The sequence below is a fragment of the Pleurodeles waltl genome, chromosome 4_1 (genome assembly GCF_031143425.1).
Source record: "Pleurodeles waltl isolate 20211129_DDA chromosome 4_1, aPleWal1.hap1.20221129, whole genome shotgun sequence".
In the NCBI taxonomy this organism is placed as follows: domain Eukaryota; kingdom Metazoa; phylum Chordata; class Amphibia; order Caudata; family Salamandridae; genus Pleurodeles; species Pleurodeles waltl.
This window is the reverse complement of record NC_090442.1, coordinates 328,608,263-328,620,556: the sequence shown is the minus strand read 5'-3', so window position 1 is coordinate 328,620,556 and position 12,294 is coordinate 328,608,263. Positions and strand designations below refer to the sequence as shown.

At 45.9% G+C, this 12,294-nt stretch overlaps 1 protein-coding gene across 1 annotated transcript in view; it reads left to right on the top strand.

The window, feature by feature from the left end:
• The window catches only part of VWF (von Willebrand factor), a 1,017,342-nt gene that overhangs the window by 563,240 nt on the left and 441,808 nt on the right, over positions 1-12,294 (top strand). Inside the window, exon 24 of the mRNA XM_069228440.1 lies at positions 1,798-1,911. Coding sequence (XP_069084541.1) covers positions 1,798-1,911 — 114 coding nt within the window. The remainder of the gene's footprint in view (positions 1-1,797; positions 1,912-12,294) is intronic.

Sequence of the window (12,294 nt, the reverse complement as noted above, 5' to 3'; positions counted from 1 at the left end):
AGGCTGGTGAAGAACGGGTGCAGGGGACCCTATGCACTTGGCATGGGCAGTGCAGCCTCTCTCCCCCCCCCCGACCAGCATGATCACAATGTTCACTGTCTGCTTTGCAGGTTACAGCATTGCCGCTGGCTCGATTACGAGCCGGAGACAATGCTGTAGCCTGTTTCCTGCTAGGCCAGCGAGTTGAAACTCAGGTTTCCGTCTGCTGACCTAGCATGAAACTCTTAATAACACCAGTGGGGAGGTCACCACATAGGCGGCCACCCTGTCGGGAATTTTGCGGACGGGCTTTTCCAACCACCAAACTTGAAATAGGGTACATAATGCTCTGAATTACTAAAATGTGAGAAACTATAAGTGTACATAATTTCTATATCCATCTATCTTATTTGACCACTGTGATGAGTCTTTGCCTACTCTGATTACAAATGATGCCTCCCGTGTTGATGTTACTAAGATTGTGGGCCTAATTTAGTGTCTGGCGGAGGGGGTTACTCCATCACAAACATGACGGATAGCCAGTCTGCCCTATTACAATTCCATTATGTCCTATGGAACTTGCAATACAGCAGATGGGATATCCGTCACATTTGTGACGGAGTAGCCACTCAACCAAACTCTAAATCAGGCCATGTGTCAATTGTTTTTTCTGTCACTTTCAACGCAATGTCTACAGTTATAGGGCTGGACTGACAAGAATTCAGGACACTTATCTGACACTGTGAAGTGTAACTTACAATAAGACTATTACAAGTGACTATAGAAGTAGAGACTTCTGTGCCTATTTGCTTATTCCTCGTGTTACGGAATTGCCATTTTCTGATTTGGATCTGTTTGGGAGTTAGTATCTTTTTGAATCTCATGTGGATTTTTGAATCCACATGAATTGTGCTTTCATTTTCTGGATTCTATATTTAGCTGCACCTAAAGCTCACTTGTTGTCTCAGTTGCCTTACTTACATCATCACACTATGCATTATTTGTCACTCTGTTATTTGAGGTGTATTCTCTTGTACTTATTTTGACAGTCGAAATATGAAAAATTAGTATTTTAGAATTACTCATATTTTACAATACCAGGTTTAGCAATGAGAAGTTCATCTTTCTAGTTCATATCACACACTCCAGTTAGCTTCAGCCATCATGTACTATAATCTATGCTGATAAATGTTTCTAAAGATGTGTGTGGGTATCTTTAGGAGGATGACTTTTTTAATTTGTATTTATTTAGTTATATGGGATGTTCTATAGTACGGATAAGACAAGGGGGTAACAGAACGCTATACGTTCGATCGTAGTGGAAAAAGATGAAGATTATTTGCCATTTGCGGATACAAAAACTAGGAAAGTTCAAAGCACTGAGTGCAATATTGGTAGACACAAAGTACGGTAATAGAAGGTAGTCGTACTCCACTGGTAAACAATGGTGTGGTAGGAGATATATAACATTTGAAAATAAATAAGGCATCCAAACGATATTGTATGGCACATAAAGGCACAAGTGTTGTAGGATAGGGAGCATAAGAAGTGCATAGTTAAAGTGTACACATTATACTGGTAAATAGGGGTGCCAGGCTGTTGATTTTCCATTATTGTAATGTAGTTAGAAAATATCTTGAAAAAGTAACTTTTCAGATTCCATCTCACCGTGTAAAATGAGGTAAAATATAAAAATTACAATTTAATTCCACGCAACATTTGGCTGTAAATAAAATATTTATCTTAAGATGTTTATGTTTCTTTACTTGATAAATGTTCTTAGTGGAATTCTTTTACTTCCTTGTTTATATAATGTAGGTTGCATTTGGATCCACACCCTCAGCATGCAGTGACAACATATTAAAGCAAGTGATGGTAGAAAATTCATGCAACATTTTGACTGGAGACACGTTTAAAGAGTGTGCCAGGCTGGTAAGTTATTATTCATATAATGTGTTTAAGAGAACTTATGTCCAAATACAATTAACGTCATGATTTTATTGCCAAATCAATAACTGGAGAACAGCAAGGGGTTACAAGGAGCAAAAACTTTTATTTGGTAAGGAGAACATTGCATTCTCCAGAATTCCTCATAAAGCATTGTATTTACCCAGTTTCATTTTGTCACACAGCAACGGCGAAGAAATAGACAATATCACTTTTAAAAGCTCATTACAAGTTACTAAAATCCATTACAGACAGGTACTTCGACAAGGGCAAAAGCCTTGTAAGTAGAACGACAGAAATACATTTCCACTTGCTAAAGTGCATGAGTAATGTACAGACAGAGAACAACGTAGCTGCTCTACCATGCTGTAGCTCAAAATATTCAAGACATCTAGCAGTTTGCTCCTTATATAAAATCCATTGTATACAGTACAAGTTTCATTTTGAGTCTGATGTATGGCACCAAAATGCAAACGTATTCCATACTTCTTCACATCGTACCTTCTACTATATATATATATATATATATATATATATATATATATATATATTGTGCTGTGAGGTTGCCTTTGGCAGCATGCAGTTTTCTTTCTACAATACCCATCTATCAGGCTTCATCATATCATACCGTACTATGCCATACCATACCATACCATGTAACTCATTTATTAGCATATTAAGAAACAATCATCCCTCCACAGACTTTATTGCATAAATATGTGATTCTTCATCATGTAATTATTTAGATACTTTATAAGATGGTAATTAAATTACATGGGCCTAAGACCACTAGAGGGATCATAAAAAGTAGTATAATCAGTGAGAATGAGCAAAAAAGCATTGCCCATTTTAGGTAGGTACATTCATTAAGATCATCTTTTATCATATCTTCAGTATCATCCTTTCTCATACCTTCTGTATATTGATGCCAAAATTGTTGATTCTTAAAGTTGAGATTACTGGCAACAACTCATTTTTTCTCAAATCCAATATTTTATTGTAAACGTTTGTTGATAGTAACACTAAGGGGGTGATTCTAACCCCGGCGGTCTTAGACCGCCGGGGCCAGGGTCGGCGGGAGCACCGCCGACAGACTGGCGGTGCCCCGCAGGGCATTCTGACCGCGGCGCTTTGGCCGCGGTCAGTGCAGGAAAACCGGCGGTCTCCCGCCGGTTTTCCGCTGCCCCTTGGAATCCTCCAAGGCGGCGCAGCTTGCTGCGCCGCCGAGGGGATTCCGACCCCCCCTACCGTCGCACAGCTTCCACTCCGCCGGCTCGATTCCGAGCCGGCTTCATCGTGGAAGCCTCTTTCCCGCTGGGCTGGCGGGCGGCCTGAAGGCGGCCGCCCGCCAGCCCAGCGGGAATGTCAGAATTACCGCCGCGGTCTTTCGACCGCGGAACGGTAACCTGACGGCGGGACTTTGGTGGGCGGCCTCCGCCGCCCGCCAAGGTCAGGATGAGGGCCTAAATGTTAAAAGGATGCTTTTTAATCGACATTTCATTCTCCTGCAGCGCTGCTACCGATAGATCAAAATGAATAATGTTCAGTAGACTTGGTAAAGTTTTTTCCACCACATACTGCCTTGAATAAAACAACTTTGCTTAGCGCTAAAATAAGTATGTTATGTATGTTAACATCTGTTAATAATTTAAATTTTTCTCTGAATTCTGTTTATTCATTGGGAATGATGTCAAAACTTTGTTCTAATACACTACTGCCATGCCACATCAGATCTAGTCATACTTGCTAGACTGCTTCTTGAATTGCTTGTTCTATCATTCAATGAATTGAACTCTTGAACAAAATATAAAATGTATCTAGACAATTTGTTGAATGCCCCTAGGTTTATTCTTAAATTTCTCCTTGTTCATCTTTCTGATTGCCTTCAATATGGGTCAATTATTTGTCCTGTAAGTGGAGTCATTAAATCTCCCATAAACCCACTTAAGTGCTCCAAGATTGATGCACTATTTACAAGTTGAGCTGATTTACTTTTTAAAGAATTATAGTTCTTTAATGGAGGACTTTAATCATTGCCCAAATCCTTCTATTGTTTTCACTATACACTAAATCCTTAATTCCACCTGTATATCATTAGTAATCAACCCATGTTCAGTATTTTTACTATAGCCTCATTGACCACTCCTAAGTGCTATATCGTTTGTTGAAGGCTTCAGGCCTATAATGAGGGAAAGGGCCATTGTGAGAAGGTAGCCTCTTTCTAGCCTTGTTACCCCCACTTTTGGCCTGTTTGTGAGTGTATGTCAGGATGTTTGTCACTGTTTTCACTGTCTCACTGGGATCCTGATAGCCAGGCCTCAGTGCTCATAGTGAAAACACTATGTTTTCAGTATGGTTGTTATGTGTCACTGGGATCCTGCTGGTCAGGACCCCAGTGCTCATAGGTTTGTGGCCTATATGTATGTGTCACTGGGACCCTGTCACACAGGGCCCCAGTGCTCATAGGTGTGCATGTATATGTTCCCTGTGTGGTGCCTAACTGTCTCACTGAGGCTCTGCTAACCAGAACCTCAGTGGTTATGCTCTCTCATTACTTCCAAATTGTCACTGACAGGCTAGTGACCATTTTTACCAATTTACATTGGCTTACTGGAACACCCTTATAATTCCCTAGTATATGGTACTGAGGTACCCAGGGTATTGGGGTTCCAGGAGATCCCTATGGGCTGCAGCATTTCTTTTGCCACCCATAGGGAGCTCTGACAATTCTTACACAGGCCTGCCACTGCAGCCTGAGTGAAATAACGTCCACGTTATTTCACAGCCATTTTACACTGCACTTAAGTAACTTATAAGTCACCTATATGTCTAACCTTTACCTGGTAAAGGTTAGGTGCAAAGTTACTTAGTGTGAGGGCACCCTGGCACTAGCCAAGGTGCCCCCACATTGTTCAGAGCCAATTCACCGAACTTTGTGAGTGCGGGGACACCATTACACGCGTGCACTACATATAGGTCACTACCTATATGTAGCTTCACAATGGTAACTCCGAATATGGCCATGTAACATGTCTATGATCATGGAATTGCCCCCTCTATGCCATCCTAGCATAGTTGGCACAATCCCATGATCCCAGTGGTCTGTAGCACAGACCCTGGTACTGCCAGACTGCCCTTCCTGGGGTTTCTCTGCAGCTGCTGCTGCTGCCAACCCCTCAGACAGGCAGCTGCCCTCCTGGGGTCCAGCCAGGCCTGGCCCAGGATGGCAGAACAAAGAACTTCCTCTGAGAGAGGGTGTGACACCCTCTCCCTTTGGAAAATGGTGTGAAGGCAGGGGAGGAGTAGCCTCCCCCAGCCTCTGGAAATGCTTTGTTGGGCACAGATGTGCCCAATTCTGCATAAGCCAGTCTACACCGGTTCAGGGACCCCTTAGCCCCTGCTCTGGCGCGAAACTGGACAAAGGAAAGGGGAGTGACCACTCCCCTGACCTGCACCTCCCCTGGGAGGTGTCCAGAGCTCCTCCAGTGTGCTCCAGACCTCTGCCATCTTGGAAACCGAGGTGCTGCTGGCACACTGGACTGCTCTGAGTGGCCAGTGCCACCAGGTGACGTCAGAGACTCCTGCTGATAGGCTCCTTCAGGTGTTAGTAGCCTTTCCTCTCTCCTAGGTAGCCAAATCCTCTTTTCTGGCTATTTAGGGTCTCTGTCTCTGGGGAAACTGCAGATAACGAATGCATGAGCTCAGCCGAGTTCCTCTGCATCTCCCTCTTCACCTTCTGATAAGGAATCGACCGCTGACCGCGCTGGAAGCCTGCAAACCTGCAACATAGTAGCAAAGACGACTACTGCAACTCTGTAACGCTGATCCTGCCGCCTTCTCGACTGTTTTCCTGCTTGTGCATGCTGTGGGGGTAGTCTGCCTCCTCTCTGCACCAGAAGATCCGAAGAAATCTCCCGTGGGTCGACGGAATCTTCCCCCTGCAACCGCAGGCACCAAAAAGCTGCATCTCCGGTCCCTTGGGTCTCCTCTCAGCACGACGAGCGAGGTCCCTCGAATCCAGCGACACCGTCCAAGTGACCCCCACAGTCCAGTGACTCTTCAGCCCAAGTTTGGTGGAGGTAAGTCCTTGCCTCACCTCGCTGGGCTGCATTGCTGGGAACCGCGACTTTGCAAGCTTCTCCGGCCCCTGTGCACTTCCGGCGGAAATCCTGTGTGCACAGCCAAGCCTGGGTCCACGGCACTCTAACCTGCATTGCACGACTTTCTAAGTTGGTCTCCGGCGACGTGGGACTCCTTTGTGCAACTTCGGCGAGCACCGTTTCACGCATCCTCGTAGTGCCTGTTTCTGGCACTTCTCCGGGTGCTACCTGCTTCAGTGAGGGCTCCTTGTCTTGCTCGACGTCCCCTCTCTCTGCAGGTCCAATTTGCGACCTTCTGGTCCCTCCTGGGCCCCAGCAGCGTCCAAAAACGCCAAACGCACGATTTGCGTGTAGCAAGGCTTGTTGGCGTCCATCCGGCGGGAAAACACTTCTGCACGACTCTCCAAGGCGTGGGGGATCCATCCTCCAAAGGGGAAGTCTCTAGCCCTTGTCGTTCCTGCAGTATTCACAGTTCTTCAGCCTAGAAAGAGCTTCTTTGCACCAACCGCTGGCATTTCTTGGGCATCTGCCCATCTCCGAGCTGCTTGTGACTTTTGGACTTGGTCCCCTTGTTCCACAGGTACCTTCAGACAGGAATCCATCGTTGTTGCATTGCTGATTTGTGTTTTCCTTGCATTCTCCCTCTAACACGACTATTTTGTCCTTAGGGGAACTTTGGTGCACTTTGCACTCACTTTTCAGGGTCTTGGGGAGGGTTATTTTTCTAACTCTCACTATTTTCTAATAGTCCCAGCGACCCTCTACAAGGTCACATAGGTTTGGGGTCCATTCGTGGTTCACATTCCACTTTTGGAGTATATGGTTTGTGTTGCCCCTATCCCTATGTTTCCCCATTGCATCCTATTGTAACTATACATTGTTTGCACTGTTTTCTAAGACTATACTGCATATTTTTGCTATTGTGTATATATATCTTGTGTATATTTCCTATCCTCTCACTGAGGGTACACTCTAAGATACTTTGGCATATTGTCATAAAAATAAAGTACCTTTATTTTTAGTATAACTGTGTATTGTGTTTTCTTATGATATTGTGCATATGACACTAAGTGGTACTGTAGTAGCTTCACACGTCTCCTAGTTCAGCCTGAGCTGCTTTGCTAAGCTACCATTATCTATCAGCCTAAGCTGCTAGACACCCTATACACTAATAAGGGATAACTGGGCCTGGTGCAAGGTGCAAGTACCCCTTGGTACTCACTACAAGCCAGTCCAGCCTCCTACATTGGTTGTGCAGTGGTGGGATAAGTGCTTTGAGACTACTTACCACTCTTGTCATTGTACTTTTCATGAGAGAAAAATATACAAAACAAGGTCAGTGTATATACACATAGCCAAAAAGTTTTGCATTTCCTCTTTTCACTCTTTTCTAAGTGCTGAAAAGTACTTCTAAACTTTCAAAAAGTTCTTAAAAGTTTTAAAAGTTTTTTTTCTGTCTTTCCAAAAAGTTCTGAAAACTTTTTTCTCTTTTGCTATCACTTCAACTCTCTCTAAAAAATGTCTGGCACAGGAAAAAATGTTGAACTGTCCAAACTTGCATATGATCACCTTAGCTGGAAAGGAGCAAGGAGTCTCTGCATAGAGAGAGGTTTGAGTGTAGGGAAGAATCCTTCCTTAGAACTGTTAATTAATATGCTTAGAGTACAGGATAAGGCCATAAGTGCCCAATCTGTAGAAAAAGTAGCTAATGGTTCTCAATCTGATCCAGGGACTCCCCCAGGAAAAGGCTCAGGAAAGAAACTTCTCAGCCTGCCCATTACTAGACAGTCTAGCATAGTTGGTACAGAGGTTGAATCACACCATACTGATGGTGTGCTCTCACATTATACTGGTAGCCAAGCTGTTAGGGTGCCCTCTGTAAGGGACAGGTCTCCTTCTGTTCATTCCCATCATACCTCTGTATCTAGAAATGTCCCTCCCACCCACCCTGATGACAGATTGTTAGAAAGGGAGCTCAATAGATTGAGAGTGGAGCAAACCAGACTGAAGCTCAAGAAGCAACAGCTGGATTTGGATAGACAGTCTTTAGAAATAGAGAGGGAAAGACAGAAAATGGGTTTAGATACCCATGGTGGCAGCAGCAGTATTCCCCATAGTCATCCTGCAAAAGAGCATGATTCCAGGAATCTGCATAAGATAGTTCCCCCTTACAAGGAGGGGGATGACATTAACAAGTGGTTTGCTGCACTTGAGAGGGCCTGTGTTGTACAGGATGTCCCTCAAAAGCAGTGGGCTGCTATCCTATGGCTATCATTTACTGGAAAAGGTAGGGATAGGCTCCTTACTGTAAAAGAAAATGATGCTAACAATTTCCAAGTTCTTAAGAATGCACTCCTGGATGGTTATGGCTTAACCACTGAACAGTACAGGATAAAGTTCAGAGATACCAAAAAGGAGTCTTCACAAGACTGGGTTGATTTCATTGACCAGGCAGTGAAGGCCTTGGAGGGGTGGTTACATGGCAGTAAAGTTACTGATTATGACAGCCTGTATAACTTGATCCTGAGAGAGCATATTCTTAATAATTGTGTGTCTGATTTGTTGCACCAGTACTTGGTGGACTCTGATCTGACCTCTCCCCAAGAATTGGGAAAGAAGGCAGACAAATGGGTCAGAACAAGAGTGAACAGAAAAGTTCATACAGGGGGTGACAAAGATGGCAATAAGAAGAAAGATGGTGAAAAATCTCAAGATAAGCATGGGGATAAGGGTAAAACCAAAGATCCCACTTCAAATCTTAAACACTCTTCAGAGGGTGGGGATAAAACAAAGTCTTCCTCTTCTTCCCAACCTGCACACATTAAAAAGCCTTGGTGCTTTGTGTGTAAAAACAGAGGCCATAGGCCAGGGGATAAGTCCTGTCCAGGTAAACCCCCTGAGCCTACCACCACTAATACATCAAGCTCTAGTGCCCCTAGCAGTAGTGGTACTAGTGGTGGGACTGCTGGCAACAGTCAAGCAAAGGGTGTAGTTGGGTTCACTTATGGGTCCATAGTGGAAACTGATGTAATCAGTCCCAAGACAGTTTCTGTCACACCTAGTGGCACTGGCCTTGCCACACTGGCTGCTTGTCCCCTTACAATGGATAAGTACAGGCAGACAGTTGCAATAAATGGTGTTGAGGCCTTGGCCTACAGGGACACAGGTGCCAGTTTCACTTTGGTGACTGAAAACCTAGTGCCTCCTGAACAACACATCATTGGACAACAGTATAAGATTATTGATGTCCATAACTCCACTAAGTTTCTTCCCTTAGCTATAATTCAGTTTAGTTGGGGTGGAGTTACTGGCCCTAAGCAGGTGGTGGTATCACCTAGCTTACCTGTAGACTGTCTCTTAGGTAATGACCTAGAGGCCTCAGGTTGGGCTGATGTAGAGTTTTATGCCCATGCAGCCATGCTGGGCATCCCTGAGGAATTGTTCCCTCTCATTTCTACTGAAATGAAAAAGCAAAGGAGAGAAGGCCTGAAAACTCAGGATCCCTCTCCATCAACAGGTAAAAAGGGTATCACAGTATCCCCTAACCACCCTACCATTCAGGATACCATTCCTGTGGTGGGAGAAACCTCTCCTGGGGTGGCACCTGTTCCAAGGGAATCATCAGCTGGCATAGCTGGACTCCCTGAGGTAGAAGTACCTCTCTGTGGGATAACTAACATTGGTGACAAAAAGAACACCATTTTAGTTAACATGGAGCATCCCTCCAACCCTCCCAGAGAAACTTTAGTGCAGAAACCCTGTACTGCCTCACAACACTTAGGACAGCATCCCTGCCCTAGTGTGGAGCTCATAGGACAGCATCCCTGCCCTGCTCCAACTCAAGAGAAACAGCATCCCTGTTCTCTCTTCCAGCCAGATGGACAAAGTTTTTGCCCAGCTATGGCTTTTCTGAGACAGCATCCCTGTCTGGCATTTCCATCACTACAAATAGGTTCAGTGGACAATTCCCACTGCTCTAAACTAAAACTTACTGATAGAAACTCTGAAAATACATCTTCACATTGTTGCTTAGCTAAAAAACTTCAAACAGGGTGGTTTACATCCCCACAGGGAAGTAACCATATAGTGGATGATAAAGGGAGTAACCAGTCTATTGCAGAGCTACTCTCTACTTATCACCACTTAGACAATAAAGTCTCAACTGGCCAAGGTTAGCCTTATTGTCCTTCGTTTGGGGGGGGGTTGTGTGAGAAGGTAGCCTCTTTCTAGCCTTGTTACCCCCACTTTTGGCCTGTTTGTGAGTGTATGTCAGGATGTTTGTCACTGTTTTCACTGTCTCACTGGGATCCTGATAGCCAGGCCTCAGTGCTCATAGTGAAAACACTATGTTTTCAGTATGGTTGTTATGTGTCACTGGGATCCTGCTGGTCAGGACCCCAGTGCTCATAGGTTTGTGGCCTATATGTATGTGTCACTGGGACCCTGTCACACAGGGCCCCAGTGCTCATAGGTGTGCATGTATATGTTCCCTGTGTGGTGCCTAACTGTCTCACTGAGGCTCTGCTAACCAGAACCTCAGTGGTTATGCTCTCTCATTACTTCCAAATTGTCACTGACAGGCTAGTGACCATTTTTACCAATTTACATTGGCTTACTGGAACACCCTTATAATTCCCTAGTATATGGTACTGAGGTACCCAGGGTATTGGGGTTCCAGGAGATCCCTATGGGCTGCAGCATTTCTTTTGCCACCCATAGGGAGCTCTGACAATTCTTACACAGGCCTGCCACTGCAGCCTGAGTGAAATAACGTCCACGTTATTTCACAGCCATTTTACACTGCACTTAAGTAACTTATAAGTCACCTATATGTCTAACCTTTACCTGGTAAAGGTTAGGTGCAAAGTTACTTAGTGTGAGGGCACCCTGGCACTAGCCAAGGTGCCCCCACATTGTTCAGAGCCAATTCACCGAACTTTGTGAGTGCGGGGACACCATTACACGCGTGCACTACATATAGGTCACTACCTATATGTAGCTTCACAATGGTAACTCCGAATATGGCCATGTAACATGTCTATGATCATGGAATTGCCCCCTCTATGCCATCCTAGCATAGTTGGCACAATCCCATGATCCCAGTGGTCTGTAGCACAGACCCTGGTACTGCCAGACTGCCCTTCCTGGGGTTTCTCTGCAGCTGCTGCTGCTGCCAACCCCTCAGACAGGCAGCTGCCCTCCTGGGGTCCAGCCAGGCCTGGCCCAGGATGGCAGAACAAAGAACTTCCTCTGAGAGAGGGTGTGACACCCTCTCCCTTTGGAAAATGGTGTGAAGGCAGGGGAGGAGTAGCCTCCCCCAGCCTCTGGAAATGCTTTGTTGGGCACAGATGTGCCCAATTCTGCATAAGCCAGTCTACACCGGTTCAGGGACCCCTTAGCCCCTGCTCTGGCGCGAAACTGGACAAAGGAAAGGGGAGTGACCACTCCCCTGACCTGCACCTCCCCTGGGAGGTGTCCAGAGCTCCTCCAGTGTGCTCCAGACCTCTGCCATCTTGGAAACCGAGGTGCTGCTGGCACACTGGACTGCTCTGAGTGGCCAGTGCCACCAGGTGACGTCAGAGACTCCTGCTGATAGGCTCCTTCAGGTGTTAGTAGCCTTTCCTCTCTCCTAGGTAGCCAAATCCTCTTTTCTGGCTATTTAGGGTCTCTGTCTCTGGGGAAACTGCAGATAACGAATGCATGAGCTCAGCCGAGTTCCTCTGCATCTCCCTCTTCACCTTCTGATAAGGAATCGACCGCTGACCGCGCTGGAAGCCTGCAAACCTGCAACATAGTAGCAAAGACGACTACTGCAACTCTGTAACGCTGATCCTGCCGCCTTCTCGACTGTTTTCCTGCTTGTGCATGCTGTGGGGGTAGTCTGCCTCCTCTCTGCACCAGAAGATCCGAAGAAATCTCCCGTGGGTCGACGGAATCTTCCCCCTGCAACCGCAGGCACCAAAAAGCTGCATCTCCGGTCCCTTGGGTCTCCTCTCAGCACGACGAGCGAGGTCCCTCGAATCCAGCGACACCGTCCAAGTGACCCCCACAGTCCAGTGACTCTTCAGCCCAAGTTTGGTGGAGGTAAGTCCTTGCCTCACCTCGCTGGGCTGCATTGCTGGGAACCGCGACTTTGCAAGCTTCTCCGGCCCCTGTGCACTTCCGGCGGAAATCCTGTGTGCACAGCCAAGCCTGGGTCCACGGCACTCTAACCTGCATTGCACGACTTTCTAAGTTGGTCTCCGGCGACGTGGGACTCCTTTGTGCA